This window comes from Pterocles gutturalis, unplaced genomic scaffold (genome assembly GCF_000699245.1).
Source record: "Pterocles gutturalis isolate BGI_N339 unplaced genomic scaffold, ASM69924v1 scaffold30902, whole genome shotgun sequence".
Taxonomy (NCBI): Eukaryota; Metazoa; Chordata; class Aves; order Pterocliformes; family Pteroclidae; genus Pterocles; species Pterocles gutturalis.
Genome location: NW_010116459.1, coordinates 1 through 16,834, shown reverse-complemented (window position 1 = coordinate 16,834; position 16,834 = coordinate 1). Strand labels below are relative to the sequence as shown.

The window sequence follows — 16,834 nt, the reverse complement described above, 5'->3', positions numbered from 1 at the left end:
CCTCAGCATGAACAGAGGAGATCCTCTCCACTTCTCCCAAAGATCAAAAGGACTCTTCAGAGCTGGTTAAGCCAGAAGAACTTCAGGACACTTCCTGTGGGAACCCACTAACACTGAAACAGAAAAGGGACCTGCTGCAGAAGTCATTTGCCCTTCCAGAAATGTCCCTTGATGATAATTCTGAGCTCAGCCTGGAGGAAATTAGACCAATTCCAAGCCCAAATGTAAAGACAGTACTTATTAAAGTCCCTGAAGATTCTGAAAACCAAACAGAAAGTGATAAATTTGATACCAATGCAGAGTCTGACACTGAACAAAACACAGAGCAGAAACAAGAAGAGGAGACTGAGGAGTCAGAATTTAAGATTCAGATTGTTCCGCGCCAGAGGAAGCAGAGGAAGATTGCTGTGAGTGCTATTCAGAGAGAATATCTGGACATTTCCTTTAACATCCTTGACAAGCTGGGAGAGCAGAAGGAGGCAGGTGAGCTCAATCATTGACTCAATCAAAAGGCTTATTGCTGCGTGGAGGTTTTAGTAACAGACCAGTGTAAGGAGAGATGGGTATATGTATAGGGAGGGATGTGTATATGTAGCATCTGATGCGGTCTGAGTTAGATGACTTTTTTCACGTGTTTATTTCTCACAAGGAATGTACTAACTGTACAGGTATCATGCATGTGTGAGGGCCCATTTGAAAAGGAAGTGGAGCTCAGTGCCAAAAATATTGGTTCTGATATCCGAGTCAGAAAAATTCTCATACTTCTGTGCCTTTTATTCTGCTCATGTAGTCCAGGCTACATGGATTCTCTTTTGTGTGTAGTGATTTTTGGCCTGCCTTCTGCAAGCATAAGGCAGTGGAAAGCAGACTGGATCATGAAGTGTAAAGCTGAGCAGGCTGTGGACTTGAGAGCTAAGAACGCTTGGAATTAACCACAGTTTGCATTTCGGATCAGACGTACACACATATTTTGTTTTTATACACTGAAGACTTTTTGTAGCTGCCTTTGTATTGGATATCCCCCAAGTTGACATGGCTTGTGTTTGTTAAAGACTTAAAGTTCAGGCATGGGGAAAGCCATACAATTTTTCTGTATATCCCAAGTTTCTTCAGCTCATTTCAATACAGGGTTTTGTTACTAAGTTTTTCAGGTGGAGAGAAAGTGTGTTTGAGCTGTTGCTGTCTCTACTTCTTTGGCTGTTTTTTTTCAGGATTTTTCAGAGGAAACCATAGTATAATTTCCTATTACAATATTCCAGTTTTACAGGGAGAAATCATTCAGTGTGATCATAGTTGTGCTGTTTCCTTTATGTTTCAGAACTATCGTTCCATTTATGGTTCCACTAAGCTGAAGAACCACTGGAGCTTTGTAAAAACAAAACAAGAGACAAGTGGTTTTGAACCTTTCACCTAGGTTCTTAGAAAATAACGGTCATTAAAGATTTGTGCAATTAGATTCAAATGCTTTTTTGACCAATAGTAAGGGCCAGTTTTCATGCAGTAACTAACACTGTCGTCCTTGAAACTGCTTGGAAGGGCTGTCCCAGTTCTGAGACACCATGTGGAACTTGGGATTTTAGTATATATGATGGTCTTTTGGCTGCATGCATCTAAGTATGTCATCCAAGGGAGCATAACACATTCACGGTGACTTATTAAGTGCTCACTTACATTACAGGTTGATACAGGCGATTCAGATAACTAGGTAATTTAGTGACTTGAGTAGTTTACTATCTCTCACGTTCTGTTTTGTTTTGTTTACCTTTATTGATTAGTTTATTTGAGAACATATGTGTTGTAATTCATTTAAGTAGGCTTAATATTGCCATCTTAATGGACTGATCATAATTTCAAAGTCTTATTCAAGCTTTGTCAGCCTATTATACTTCTGTATGTTTTAGAAGGGCTTCTGATATAATTATCTCTGAATCAAATATCCAAATGGGTTGTTTCTTCAAGTGCATGATGCTGGGCTACAGAGTTTCCTGCCTGAGACTTTTTACAGTGCAGATACGTATTCATTTTTATAGGATATGCTGAAACCAGCCTTCAACACTTGAAAATTTCTTTGCTTTGTTCTTTCCATATTGACAGTATCAATTATCATAAAATAATATTAGTTTTAATGGCTTATTTTTCTTTTTGATGGTAGAATCAAAACTCTTTGAATCTTTGATCAACTGCTAGATCAGCAGCCTTTTGAGTGAAAACTGATAACATGTTGGAGATAAGGCTTTTAAAAGATGCTAAGCTGTCACTTAAACTAGTTTAGATCAGTGGTACCTCTCTTATTTCCATGTTGGTGGTTCTGCTAATCGATTACTCTGTGAGTGGGATCAAAATCAAACTCTGTGTGCGTTTATTAGTTCTGAGCTCTAAAGAGCATGGGTAGAAATCTCCTTTGAAAAGTGATTTTAAGCAGTAGATCTCTGTGTTTCTGTAAAAGTTCTTATGATGCACACACTGAATCCTTTTAAAACTGCTGAGAATGTCAGATGGTGCATGGATGACTGAAAAGACATGAAAAAGGAATCCAAGGAGAAAGTGGATGGAAAATGTTTATTCATTCAAAATACGGAGAGTTTAAGCACAATTTTCATGTGCAGATCCTGGTTCCAAGGGACTTTCAACACTGGAAATGCCAAGAGAGTCATCATCTGCACCGACCCTTGAAGCAGGTGTCCCAGAGACAAGTAGTCACTCTTCCATATCAAGTAAGTTTAGCTCTGGTTTGAGGATTAAATCTAAGTTGCTGTATTTGTGTGTCAGATGCATATCATGTGTGGTAAATGCCTTCCCCTGAGTTTCATTGATTCTTGGAAGTACAACTGTGTTGGATATCATTAGATCTGCTAAATCTCTGATGGTCAGCAGGATTTTAGCAGTTAGTGTCTGCAAGATATTTTTTCTTGTGACATGGTAAATTTGACAAATGTGGTTTTCTTGAATTAGAGTAGGTAGCAGCTAAAAGCAATATTTCAGTAAACCTGAATGTTTGTTTTCCAGTGAGAGAAAGCATCATCAACTGTCAGTGCACTAAAGTAGAGGATGAGAGCCCCACAGGGCTGTTAATATGGTCTTCAGTGCGTTTCTTACTGTATTTTGGGAAAAAAATCTCTCATGCAATTTTTGTAAAATGCCTTGAAATGCTACTTCCTCAGCCGCTACTGGAATGTGGTAACTATTTATCCGAGACTCCCATACCCATTTCAGTGGAAAGTGAACTGGATTGGTTTAAGTAGACTTTGACACATGGCTTAACAGAACAGAGGTCGATAACATTGGAAATTGGGGGCATCTTCGAACACTAACAAAATCCAGAATGGCATGTCCATCTAGGTAATGTTAAGTAACACATCTGAAGGTTGATGAGGCAGGCCTCTGACTAGTAGAAAAAGGAGGGGGAATGATAAACTACTTTTATATCAGTGAGCTGCTAGATCAGCTCAACCATGTTGCTGAACTGCAATTTCAGATTGCTATAGAAAAGTTAAATTTTAATTTCTGCAATTTAGCATTTGCTGATTTGATTGGAAGAGGTGTCTGACCTATTAAAGGAAGGTGTTATTTTAGCCATGCTAAATAAGTAGTCCAAATTAGAGGTTTCCTCTCCAGTTTACAACGTGTCTTATGTCATGTGCATCTCGTAGTCAGAGTATGTTTGTTGGGCACCTAATGATACAGATGTCACTTACAAAAGCAGCTAAAGAGGTGCCAGTTAAGACCTTTCTCTCTCTGGTTTCCTTGAGTGCGAGGCAAATTCCGATATATGAAATTGGGAATAATACCTCTATCATATTGAGCCTACATTCCTTTGTAAATATTCCTTTCCTCTTTCTGTGTGGCTCGGTTTCCAACTGCGAAAAGGGACATGAATGCTTCCATTGTGTCTCTTGTCCCTTTAGACTGAAATATTTTTGACCTTCTACTATGTGTCTTTACAGTGCTTTGCATAGTAAGCCCTGATCAGTTCTGTGAGCACAAAGCACTTCTGTAACAAATAGATAACATAGTCAAAACTATGACACCTTGTACAGCCAGTGCTTGGCCACAGAAAGCACACATCATTAACTATCATAGGAAGATTTTGCCTTTGGACTTCTTGAGTAGAGAATTCCACACCAGTGGAGGGATGATTGGCTAGATCACTAGGTAGTGTATGAAAGGCTCACCAGCTACTACTATATGAAGGTTACTGATCTTCTCGTGATTGTTACGTTTCTTGCAGAAAACTTGATCAAGGAAAACTTCCCTCCCTGCCACTAGTGAGTCATAGGCATGAAAAATCACGTGCTGGTCCATGGCAATCACACTGGCTCCAACACTGTTCAAAGGCTGTCAGCTCTCTAGGTTTTTTGTTTGTGAGATTTTTTTTTCCTAACTTAATAATATTTGAAATCATAGCTGTCCTTGAGAAATCAGGTAAATAACCCTGGAAATCAAACCTGCTCAACAATAGCCTGATTATGTGAAATATGCATGAAATTTTTTTAATTACAATCCCAAAAGCTGTTAAGAAAATTCAAAGAGATAATTTTTATATTTTGTCAGTCATCTGCACTCCAAGCAGTCTTGTCAGTTCTAATGTTAATTGCTGTTCTTTCATCAGGAAACTCTGTGCTTGATAAAGTGATAAAGCATCTATTTAAAATCCTTGCCCTGAAAACGATGGAAATTCTATTTTTCTCCTAATTTGCTGTGAAAGGCAGCTGCAATATAACTTTAAAAAGTGAAACATGGTCTGGTTCAGTTCCAGAAGTTCAGTTATACAAAGGCTGCTTTGCAGCAATGCTGGAGAAGTTTGTACTTGGACCAAAAATAGAGATTAAATGCACTCTGGTACATTGTAAGCATATAATGAGGGAAAACTTAAAATACTTCACCTAATAAAATAATTTCAGTGTGCAGATTCCCACTGAAGTTATCATTGTGTTTATTATTACTCAGGGCCTATATTTGTTTTGTTAGGCAGTAGTCTGCTTTCTCTGAATTTGAAACTCTCAGATAGGAACTGAGTAGAGCAAGTGTAGTAAAAAACACTCAACCCCTCAGAGCTTTCTGAAAGCTGTAGTTTATGCCTTGTCTGTACTTCTTCATCACAGCTAATAATGTGAAATGCTGGGTTTATTTTTAGAGCTTAGCTTGTTATTGTTTGGAATTTTTGAAGGGAGCTACCTGATACTGTGTTAATATTCTTTTTAATGAAGTTGAATGTAGTTGCAGATGAAAATAATTATTATTAGAAGATTTTGCTTTGTTGCCCTTGCTTTAAGGCCCTGTTGAGGAAAGCACTTAAACATATACCTAAGGCAACATTTGAAAAGCCTTCCTGCATGGAGGTGCCTGTCAGCAGTCTCACATGCCTAGCTCAAGCAGGGCCTGTCTTCGTACTGTGAGCAGTGATTTTGGTTTCAGTGTTGGAAATACATTGCTTAGATTCAGCTGTCAATGCGAACGTGTTATGCTCATTCAATTTGAATTTTCTTATGAATGGAGAAAAAAGTAAGAGTCAGGTGTTGTATATGATCTGTTTCTTCCTCCATTTAAGCACTGAGAAAGTACATGACCAAAAAAGTCTTAAATCCACAATTGGTTTTGTGTGTGTGAGCATTATCCAGTGAGACACATCTCTTAAAGCAACCATAATATCCATTTAAAGAAATATTATAAATAGGTGGATGAGGAAAAATCAAATGCTTGTTGCTTGATAGCTCCGTGTAAGAAGAATGGCAGTGAAGTTACAAAAGGGACCCATCTTCAGAGGCGTGCTGGCTTCACACTTCAGAAGAATGTGCAGATGTTATGCCTGAGTGGTGGGTATTTAGGAGGCCTGTTCAGGTGATGTCACCCAGGAAGGGTGCTTGCTGGTGGTACACAGTCAGTGAATTTATGTTCTTATGGTGAGCATAGACAGAGCAGTCCTCCATACTTTGCTGTCAGGAGACCGAGTTTCCTTCCTCGGTACACTCTGAGGGGGATTCAAATATACATTTAACACCTGTCAGCATCGGAATTTTGGGGTAGTATCTTACACTTCACGGATACCAAGTATTTTGAAGAGCTTTCATGATATTTTGAGATAAAAAAGGCACTGAGAGTGGACACAAGGGATGAGAGCTTGAATCCAAGTCACTTATGACTGATGTCATTGGGGCCAGTATTCTACCCTGTGTAGTTGTGTGAAAAGTGCGTATTGACTTGAGCAAGATCCTTAGAGCAAACAGTCATTGTCCTTTCATTATTTATCTCATGCTGGCTTGTAAGATCAGGAAATAAGGGTAGTTTTACATGGTGTCTGAGCCCCTGAAATCCTTTTGCATTTCTGACTTGCAGCTCAGTTCAGACAAATGAAAAGAGGCTCTTTGGGAGCTCTGACAATGAACCAGCTAATGAAGAGGCAGCTGGAACACCAGTCTAGTGCTCCCCACAATATCAGCACTTGGGATACTGGTGAGCTGCATTTATTGTTCTTTATTTCTATTTCCTAGACCAATTACTTTCTGTATCAATCCATTGAAAAAGTGTTTCTATTCTACCATTGCAGTTCCGTGATCAATCTCAAGTCTAAAGTGAAACTTTATAATGAGTACCAGATTCTCACCCGCTATGAATTGGAATAGTTACTTATTTGGGAGGTGGTCTCTCTGGTACAGTGGTGTTCCTACAATTTTACATATTACTTGGATTATTTCCTGGCCTCATTGAATGAAATTGAAGTATCACTGTTGATTTTATTAGGTATAGGATTTCATCCCTGGTACATGGAATCATTTATTTGCATGTATGTTTACAATGGTGTTGGTACACCAAGGAGTTGTGCCTTATATCAGCCAGATTTATTTCCCTTTAGAGAAGTTTATGCCAGCTCATGCTGAATACCTGAATTTTCTGTTCACTCACTGACCTGTTTTTTCTCCCTTTAAGATGAATGCAAAGCAATGAAAACTGAATTAACTACATAATTTCCTTATTACTCAAGTGTTCTATTTGGTTTTTGACTTCTAGCAAAGATTTTCTGTTATGACCAAATTCATAGCAGATGTCACTAAACAAAGAGTTAATTCTGGTTTATCACAAATACTAGATATTTTATTGCCCATCTTGATGTTAGTGACATTCTGGAACTGTGCTTCTTAGGAATTTATCAGCAGAACGAGATGCATCCAGAGAAAGGAATGCTTAAAGTGTTGTATGGAGCTTAGCGTGCTGAATGAATGTCTCGCCACCAGTTCTGGACAGCTGAGTAAAAATACTTGCTTAATTCAGTCTTCAGCATCAAGTTCCATCAAACTAAATCTTGTAGCAGAAGAATGGCTAAAGATATGGTATATAGTTCAGGATTATCCTTTCTACTCCAGTCTGCTGAGTAGCATGCTTACCACGAGATCCTTAAATCACACAGGTCAGAATTTGTCAATGATAACAATGTTTTTCTTTGTCCTATCAGCAGGTAAGTTTATTTATTGAAGAGACTTAGCTGGTATTACCTAGTTTCTCAAGCAGGAGTTTAGAGATGAAAAAGTTACTGCTTTCATTCTGCAAGGAGTAGTTAGCCTGTATTCAAGAGGAACAAGTTGGTACTCAAAACCACTTAGGAACTCTGACATGTTAATCTTGTTTCAAATCCACTAGCATTCTTCACAACATCTGACTTTTCTCTCCCATATTCATTCCAGCCAAAAGCCTCCAAGCATGGATATACAAAGTAAAATGTTCTTTTCCAGAAAGCATTGCATCTCTCAGTCTCTTTTTCAACTACTAGCTTCAAAGTAAAATTATTGTTTGGACAGAAAATGGCTTTTTTTTTTTCAGTACAAATACTCAGTGTGGCTATTTGTCATTTCAATGTCACACCACAATTTTAAGACATTCTCAGGTGTAACAACTAGGAACTAGCCTTATCCCACATAACTATATGATGAGTGCTTGGTTCATGCATGCTTTCTTTTTTTTTTTTTTTTTTTTTACATTCATAGGTAGCACGTGTCTCTTTCATTTCTTATTTCAAACCACTCTTTTCCTTAGCTTGATGTCTGTAAAATAAAATGAAATAACTTTGTGTCTAGCTTTTGTCAGCACAAACTATTTCTCTTTTTATTACTCATATATTCTGTATCTTGTTGAATCTTTATGGCTAGCACTTCCTTTCTTGTTCAGTGACACTTTTCTAAAATGCCTTCTTTGGTATTGGGTTATCTGTGTCCTTTTTCCTTTGTGGACTTCTTTCATCTTTCCCTCCCTCTTTCATCTTTCACTCCCCCTTCCTCCCTCTCCCTTTTCTATGCTTAAAAAAATTAACTCTTTTTTTTTTTTTTCCCAATAGCTGTTGTATTTGTCTTTCTCTTGTTTTAACTGTTTAAGACTTGTGGTGCTGGTGACAGATGCTGGATTCATAGTTCTGGAGACTGAAGTTCTGTATTTATTCACAGAGCAGATACAGCATGGAAAGCGGCTGTGCAATGTCCCTGTTTGCCTAAACCCCGACTTGGAGGGACCACCACTAAGAATCAGAGGTTAGTTCAGTGTCTGTTTGATCTGATCTCTCTGCTAAGACTGCCAGGAAGGTGATTTGGTTAGTACTAAACAGTGCTGACTTTTTTTTTTTCCATTCAGCCGTATTAAAGCCCTCAGCTGTCCTGCAGAATGTACATTATTGAAAAACCATTAGACAGGACATTTCATTCAAGACAGGGACAACTGATAAGAAGATACTGGCTTTCTGCTAGTACTTGTTTTGACCGTCAACCTGGAAATAAGACTCTGTATACAGAGTGTGGTTGAATCTTATTTTTTGTGAACTCTCCTCCCTCACAGCTGAAATACATCCAGACTTTCTTACACCCTTGCAATGGGGCAGTGACCTGCCTTCTTTGCCTGAATCATCTTTTTTTTTCTTTTTTTTTTTTTCCTACTGTTCAGGGCATGAGAGAGGACATTTTTATTTTGAGTAATTAAGTCTTACTCCAACATTGCAACCTGCATTATGGCAGCATTTAACATTTGGGTGCTGCCATGGGACTTCCATCTAGAGAATATGACAGTGAAACTTCCAAAGTCACAGTAGAGGGATGTTTATTCATTTGTGAGAAGGAAAAAACCTGGCTATAACTATGTGAAAATCCTATTCCTTGCATTCTGGATGGTGCTCTAAATTACTGAAGAGTATTCTGTACTATCTGGAGAGTCTGCTTATATCCAGCTGCTGTGGTTTTTTTTTTAATTGATCATTCTAGGTAATTGGAATAATCTGGCAGAAGCAAGGAATGTGCTATAGATCCTTCTGTAGACACACTTTATTTCTTTTTTCTATGCACAGTAAAACCATTATGGCTCTTCTTTAGAAGAAGTCTGCTCTTCAGGCAGTTTGAATTTCTGTTTAGTGATTTTCTTTCCTTTTTTGTTTTTTTCATTTTTTCCCTTAATTGCCTTAAGGTGCCACAAAATCTAGCTTGCTCTCAGCACCAAGCATAGTCAGTATGTTTGTACCTGCACCAGAAGAATTTGCCGATGACCAGCCCACTGTGATGTCTGACAAGTAAGTTCTTTTTCTGTTCCTTTCAAAGAGCTAGTTCAACTTCAAATGGGTCAAGTAAATATAGATATAGAAATATAAAGCTCATTCTATCATTTATCTCTATGCTGAGTTTTTTAATTAATTTTTTTACCCCAAGATAAACGTTTTCTAAACACTGGCAGCAAGACATGCTTTTAATTCAGTAGGACCTGTGTGGGTTTGCACAGGCAAAATGATGACTCAGGCTGTTGCGTGCGCATGGAGAACAGGAGAAGCACTTTCCATGCTATTTTAAATCAAGGGTTCCTTCAGAAACTACTTTCGCCTTAGAAAAAAAAAAGCTCCTTTTAAAAATTCCTTTGGGTTTCTGTTGAAGTAGGTAACTGTTGATGTGTAATCATGTGTAATCAACATAGCATTTTTAATGCTGATTCTCACTGATCCCAAAAGCTTTTGCAAACCTAAATTGGTTGGTTAAAATGCCTCTAAAGGAAGTATTAAACATAAATGTACTCATTTACTGGAGAAGTAAGGCAGTCAGCAGGGAGCCATCCGTTGATTTGGTCAAAAATTGTGAAAAGAAACCAAAAGTTCTTGCTTGTGCTTCTGCGCTCAGTCCAGTAGACAGAGATGCCAGGATGATGACTAGAGAAAGGCAGGGCCATTGTGCAGGCTGTGACTGGCAGTGGACCTGATTGTGTGACAAAGTGAAGCATCCCAAAAGTTAGGCTTGCCCTTGCCACTTCCTTTGGCAGTTTCACCAAAGCTCTAGCAACACCTATTAACATACAGACCAGCTGAGCTTGACTGTCATGGGTTTGTTGACATATTTTCTTTCTGTTCAGTAACAAAGGCAAGAAAATTGCCTGTACAATTCCATTATTAAATATCACAATCTCTTGGAGACATTAGCAATTGATGGATCAAATTAAGCAAGCCTTCCTGGGCTGAGATAAGCCACTTTCCCACATTGGTTTGCCTTTTTCAAAGGTTGTGAAAGCCTATCTCATCTCTCCTAAATCTGACATCCGCTTTATAATTAGACCTTAAAGAACCCTTCAGAACTTCATCAGTTGTCTTTGAGCATTTCAGGAAGGATAAGTGACTCAGCAGCAAATCTGCCCTGGGAAAGGAGACTTCTCTGAAATCTAAGGTTCTGCGCCCCTGAGAGGTCCTTTCATTTCTTTCTTAATAGCTATAACTGCTGTGGGAACCAATTGGATCGTTGTTTCTTAATTGTATAATTTGTTATTCATAATTCATGACTGACAGGAAGGACAATGTGAAATTGTTCCATCTCTTTTAGATCATCTATGAGTGTCATTGTTTGTGTCTGTGCTGCTAAACAGAAGAGTGCCAGGGACTTGAGCCCTTGCCTGAGCCTAAGTCACATGAACTGGCTGGTGTTCACATTGCCGAGGGCTAGTCTTCACTGCAGCGGATTTTTCTTGGATAGTGCAAACTGAAGCAGTCTAATAGAGAGTGAGGGAATTGGCTAACAATGAAGGACTCAAAACAAGGCTTGCCTTGTGGCCCTCTTTAATTTGTCAATAAACAAAAAGCCAGTGCAGTTAGTGAGAAGCTTTATTAATATTTGAAAGCCATGGACTGATATTATTTGTAAAAGGATGACAATTACATTATCTTTCTAAATAAATCTTGAATAGAATGTGCTAAATAATAATACTTTAAAAAGACATAATTATATGCGTGTGTATATATAGTAATACTTTGTTTCAAATTTGTTAATGTCAGTTTTTAAAACTGTTTTTTGCAGGTGCCATGACTGTGGGGCTATTCTTGAAGAATATGATGAAGAAACACTAGGCTTGGCGATAGTTGTGCTCTCAACCTTCATTCACCTTAGTCCAGACTTGGCTGCTCCTCTGCTGTTGGACATCATGCAGTCCGTAGGAAGGTAAATTCAGGACTTTCTTCTCTCCCATATGATTGAAAGAATTTAGTGCCCGGAATTGGGTTTACATAAACTTCACTATATTAAGTTATATATTTTAGAACTCTTAAGGGAGTAACATCTGGTTCTGTCTGCTTCTTTGTTACTCATTATTTTATCAGTTTCTTATGTAACTTCTTCCACTGTCAGTTCAATTTTGGGCAGCTCCTTTGATGTCCTCCAAAGGGAGGTTCCAGCTCGTGAATCTCTCCAGCTTGTCCCACTGTAAGCAGTAATGTAAAGAATTAATTCAGTTTTTCTGCAGTACCCTTATCTTCCTTGAGTACACTGTTTGCTACCTGAACAGCATTTGATGCAGGATACTCTCTGGTGTGCTTCTTGATCCCATTTTATTTGAAGAAAAATTGACTGTTAGTTTTTATTCTTCTGCTAGTTGCTCCTTGGACCGTTTTCTAGCCTGCTGCCTTGTGGTTCTTACATCGGATTTGTCAGAATTTGTGCTCTTTTCTGCTTTCATTTGAGACATAACTTCAGCTTTTTGAAAGAAACCTTCTTTTTTCTAATAACCTCCCTCAATTTTCCTTTCTTCTGCTCTCTTGAAGTCTTTCTTAACAAGTGGAGTACTTTGGCCCTGTGCTTCCAATGTAATGTTCTTAAAGAACTTCTGTGCTTGTAAAGATTGAATTCTCTTGGCTGCTCCTTTGTGCTGCTCTGACTGAATTTTTCACTTTTGTGTAGCTCCTGCTTTAGAAGTTACACACAAATGGGGTAATATTTTCTGATTTTTTTTGCTCCTGGAGGACTGTTGACCCCTAGGTATGATCATTCATTGGCATACCTGAAGCCCTTCAGGCTTTTCAACCATATTTTGTATGCTAATTAAGACTAAGTAAAGAGTAACCTCTTTGTAAGGGCTTCCTAACCAGCTGCTGCGTGAGATTGTCTCTGATAAAGGTCTTAAACATTTGATGTCTATGATTTTTCTCTTGTGACTTTTATCCAGTGTACATGGGATAATTGAAGTGCACCATTACTATTGCATTACTTGTCCTTGCTGCCTCAGCCACTTCCACGACTTCTTTCCTAAGAAGTGGGAGCGATGCGTTGGGGATGTTTCAGAATAAACTTCTGAGTGGCACTAGAAGTGCAGAAATGATGTGCAACTCTCTTTTTACGTGGTTTTTTTCAGTGGCTGAAGTTAAAATTACTTGACTGTGACTTCTGCAGCGACATGGCTCTTCACAATTCCATTTAGACACAGCAGCTTTTCAACTCCTCCATTTCCCTTAATTGCAAGGCTGCAATTCCCTGTTGTCACTGCTAATGAACTCTGATGGAGGCAAAGTTTCTAATCTAGACATATGCTATCCATTCTGTGTGATTCTTGTAAATGCAGCAGTACTACAGCTATAGAAAGTAAATCCCTTGGAAGATAAATTATCAAAGGATGAGGGCTGAGTGGGCTACTTTTTTCTGTGCTTTGAGGGAGAAATGCTGTGTCTTTGGAGTGAGACAGCTGATTATTCTAGAGCAGCAGATGGCATGCAACGTAGGGTATTCCTGGTAAATGTCCTGTGTTGTTCCTACTGGCTGTCATTTCTGACAAATTCTAAGTTCAGTAAGAGGCTCACCACTAAGGAATTATTTTGACTGTGTGCAAAATAAGTAGCACATACAAGCAGAGAGGCGTTCAGGTGCCTCATGTATATATAACCTAGGTTGCTTTCTTTCATCAAGCAGTGCTACCTCCAAATACCCATCTGATAGCAGAGGTGAGAGTGAATTAGACTTCTTGCATTTTTATTCTTAGAAAAAGAACAGCTACTTTCATGCTTAGGAGAGGAAACAAGGAGTTAGGAAATCCAGGACCTTTCAGAATAGATAAACAATACATAGAAAGATTTTCAAAAGTTTTTTGGGTACCCACGGGTGCAGATAGGCATCTATTGGGATTTTCAAAAGATAAAAGTTATGCGTTCAAGTTACTGACAACTAAAGATTGACATCTATAAGACTGGCATGCTCTTAACTTTGTGCTCTAGTTCCTGAATCAAGACTTTCAAATTGTTGATTCTTATTTCATTGATTTCCAGTGAGATTTAGGTTTCCAAGCATCAAAGCCCTGTTTGAAAATGGCATTTAGGCTCTTGAGTTAGGGAGGAGTTTAGAAAAGCTTAACTTCTGTGCTTAACGTGTACAGATTTGAACACATCCATTTACTGTCTACTGTCCATTTACTGTTCTGCTTTATAGTCTGCAAAATGGAGTTAATGATGGGGGTTCATGGCCTTTGTGCAACAAAATATTTAGAGTGGTAAAGATAAATACATACAAGCTGTAAATTTCAAAAAATTTCAGATGTACCCAAGTGTTTAGTGTAGTTCATGTCTCATGAAGTTTTTCCAAACTTAGAAACCAAATGTTTTATTTATCATAAAAACCACACTTGCATTATTGCATTCAAAAGGAGAGAAAAACTTTGCATAGGACTTTGTTTTATTTTAGAAGAAATATTTTATGCTGTTGTATTTGCAAGCTGTAGTAGATTTTTGAAAATAAGTGTAATATCCATTGGGCATGTGATTAGACTCATTGCATTCTGCAGAAATCCTCATGTGCTTTAACGCAAGCAGATGCTACAGTTACTCCAGAAGCAAGGTCTGTATTGCTTGAAGGTGCCTTCAGATATGTTTTGAGCCAGAATTAGCTTTGCACAGCAGAATTAATAAGTTGTATGTTAGTGTGGACTCCTTTTAACAACAGCTGAGTCAGTCATTAATGAGCAGTCAGTCCTTAATGAGCTTTTCTGATTTATTCTGGGACAACTGAAGAAAGTATGATCTTCAATGCCCTGCACCATCCAGCCCGAGACTATTGCACTGTTGAAAGTCCCAAGCATATCATGCATTGTTAATGAAGATCATAATCCATTTTGGTTTACACTGATGCATTCAGCTGAGCTGCTTTAGGGTCCTTTTTTGGATTTTGCAGTGGTGACTAGAGAGGAAACTGTCTTCAGAATAGAGGCTGACAGAGGACTGAGCAAGAGCTAAATCCAGCCTAAAATGATCATAAATCAAAGATAAACATTGAAGGCCAGATCATCGGCAGATGGAAATTAGCAGAGCTCTATGAGCTCTCCTTTTAGATATATCAATTTGTACCAGCTGAAATACCGACGCTGAAATTAGGCCAGTTATTTAGGCACCGAAATCTGGAACTAGAAGCCTCACTTCAGACTGCCAAGTGGAGAATTTTGACTTAGTTTGTGTTGCTGTGTTAATCAGAAACATTTCAGTCTGTAGGCAGCTTCTGGCAAACTTTTTTTTTTTCTCTAAATCCCTGTAGGTTAGCAGTTATCCATGATGTGCATGTAAGGCAGTAGCTTTACTTTGTTATCTTCATGCTAGTACAGGGAGGCAAGAGTAGAATTATCTTTAGAGCTGTTAAGTATTTGTGAGACTGCAAGGCTGAATAGTTTATAGCTCATGCAAACATGATTTGACTGAATTTATGTGGTCTTCAGAAGACCTTTCTGGTGGAATTTTAAATGTTCTCTAAAATTGTTTATTATTTTAAAAAATGATACTTTAGTGGCTTACTTAAAATTAAACACAAAATAAGCACATGAGCTTCACTTATTTTTTTTTTTTATTTTTATTCCAGATTGGCATCAAGTACCAGTTTTTCTAATCAAGCAGAAAGGTATGGTAACAAAGGATACCTTGGCCAAAATGAAACAATTCATCTAAAGCATCATCCTCCCTGGCCTTGAAATCAACTAAATTTAACTTTAAAAAATTTATTACAAGGTTTGTGAGTAAGAGGAAAAACCTGTCCTTTCCCACTTGCCTCAAATACCTTGTGTGTTCTGAAGATGAACAAGAACTCATATTCATATGTATTTAACTTGAAAAAACTCAGATTCAGACCTAATTTAAAGGTGCCTTCTGGCTTCCACAATTTCAGTGCAGCTTTTTCTAGCTTGTTCTGTGTTCAGTATTTGTCTTGATAAACTATCTCCATACGTTCAATCAAGTGAATTCATCCTTGGCTATGGAGAACCCCTGGTGGTGCCGCCTTATTATGTAAATCAGATGCTGAATAGGATAAATGCATTTTGAGAAGCTGTAAAAAACATTAAGATGTGCAGTTTATGAGTAAATAGATAAAACTTTAGCTTTTTAAATGAAACCATTCATCTTAGGAATGACTAGGAAGTACTTAATCTCTTGAAGGAAACTGCAAGAGGCAAATTAATATTACAGTGTGTGTGTTTGCCTGTTCATGTATTTTATGGCAAAGCCAAGAACCTCATTCTGGTATCACTGAAATAGACAAGGTTAGAGCAGGATTATATTTCAAACTCAGGTGACTCACAAATAGGACTATGTGGAGAACGAGGAAAAATGCAACTATTTAGTGAGACTTAAGTACTTTAGGTTTGTGTACATAACTTTTTCAGCTCTGCATAGTCGAGCTGAAGTCATAAAACCAACATGCTGAACTGTTTTTTGGGATCAAAACAGTTCTACTTTTGACTGTCTTACTCATAACTGAACACTTTCACAATTAAAAAGAATATTTGCTCCATGTAGTCAGCTTTGAGAAGTGTTTCATCTGCAATGCAATTTCTTTCTTCATCCTTTTCCTTCATTTCAGCATGATGATCCCTGGAAATGCTGCAGGTGTGGCCAAGCAGTTCCTCCGTTGTGTGTTCCATCAGCTGGCTCCCAATGGCATCTTTCCCCAGCTCTTCCAGAGCAATATTAAAGGTAACGTGTGGTACCTGAATGCATTTGTGACCCTTTCAGTTACCTCTGTATGGATAGTCACTGTAAAAATGTAATTTAAATTCCAGATGGAAGTTTTTTAAGGACCTTGGCCACGTCTCTCATGGACTTCAGTGAGCTGAGTTCCATCGCTGCTCTGAGCCAGCTGTTAGAGGTACGTTGGCAATCAGCTCTGTTAAGGGTGGTAGTTTTATTAGCATTGTCAGGAATATTGGGTCATTTCTCCTCATTCATTAAGAGTTCAAGCTATCACCAAAAGCAATGTGAATTTTTCTTTTGTCCTCCCTGGAAGCAGGATTAGGCTGTCCTCACCATTTTCCTTCTGCATTTTGCTCTCACTGATAGCTTTTGTTGAGCTGTCCTAGACATTGGCAGTGTGGGCCATCCCTTCCCCTGGCATGATTTCAGGTTTTCAGGAACATTTCTGCTCATACATCTCAGTTCTCCCTCAGCCCTGTGGCTGATGGCAATTTCTCTAAGTAGTCCGAGTATTTATTGCCTAGCTTTCACAGACTACCTTCTGTGGACTTAGCTTGTTTCTACTCTAACTTTTGTCCTCCTACTAGCACTAGTCACTTCCATGTATCATAGAATCATATCATAGAATCATAG

General features: G+C 38.3%; 1 protein-coding gene across 1 annotated transcript in view; it reads left to right on the top strand.

Moving 5' to 3' along the window:
• The window catches only part of LOC104463269 (protein unc-79 homolog), a gene marked incomplete at its 3' end in the record, with an annotated part of 68,242 nt that extends 51,866 nt beyond the window's left edge, over positions 1-16,376 (top strand). Inside the window, 9 exon segments of the mRNA XM_010075519.1 lie at positions 1-483; positions 2,607-2,714; positions 6,334-6,450; positions 8,430-8,513; positions 9,433-9,535; positions 11,292-11,432; positions 15,096-15,134; positions 16,092-16,204; positions 16,291-16,376. The exon segment at positions 1-483 is cut by the window's left edge and continues 627 nt beyond it. Of these exon segments, the coding sequence (XP_010073821.1) occupies positions 1-483; positions 2,607-2,714; positions 6,334-6,450; positions 8,430-8,513; positions 9,433-9,535; positions 11,292-11,432; positions 15,096-15,134; positions 16,092-16,204; positions 16,291-16,376 (1,274 nt within the window).
• Between the last annotated feature and the right edge of the window lie 458 nt (positions 16,377-16,834).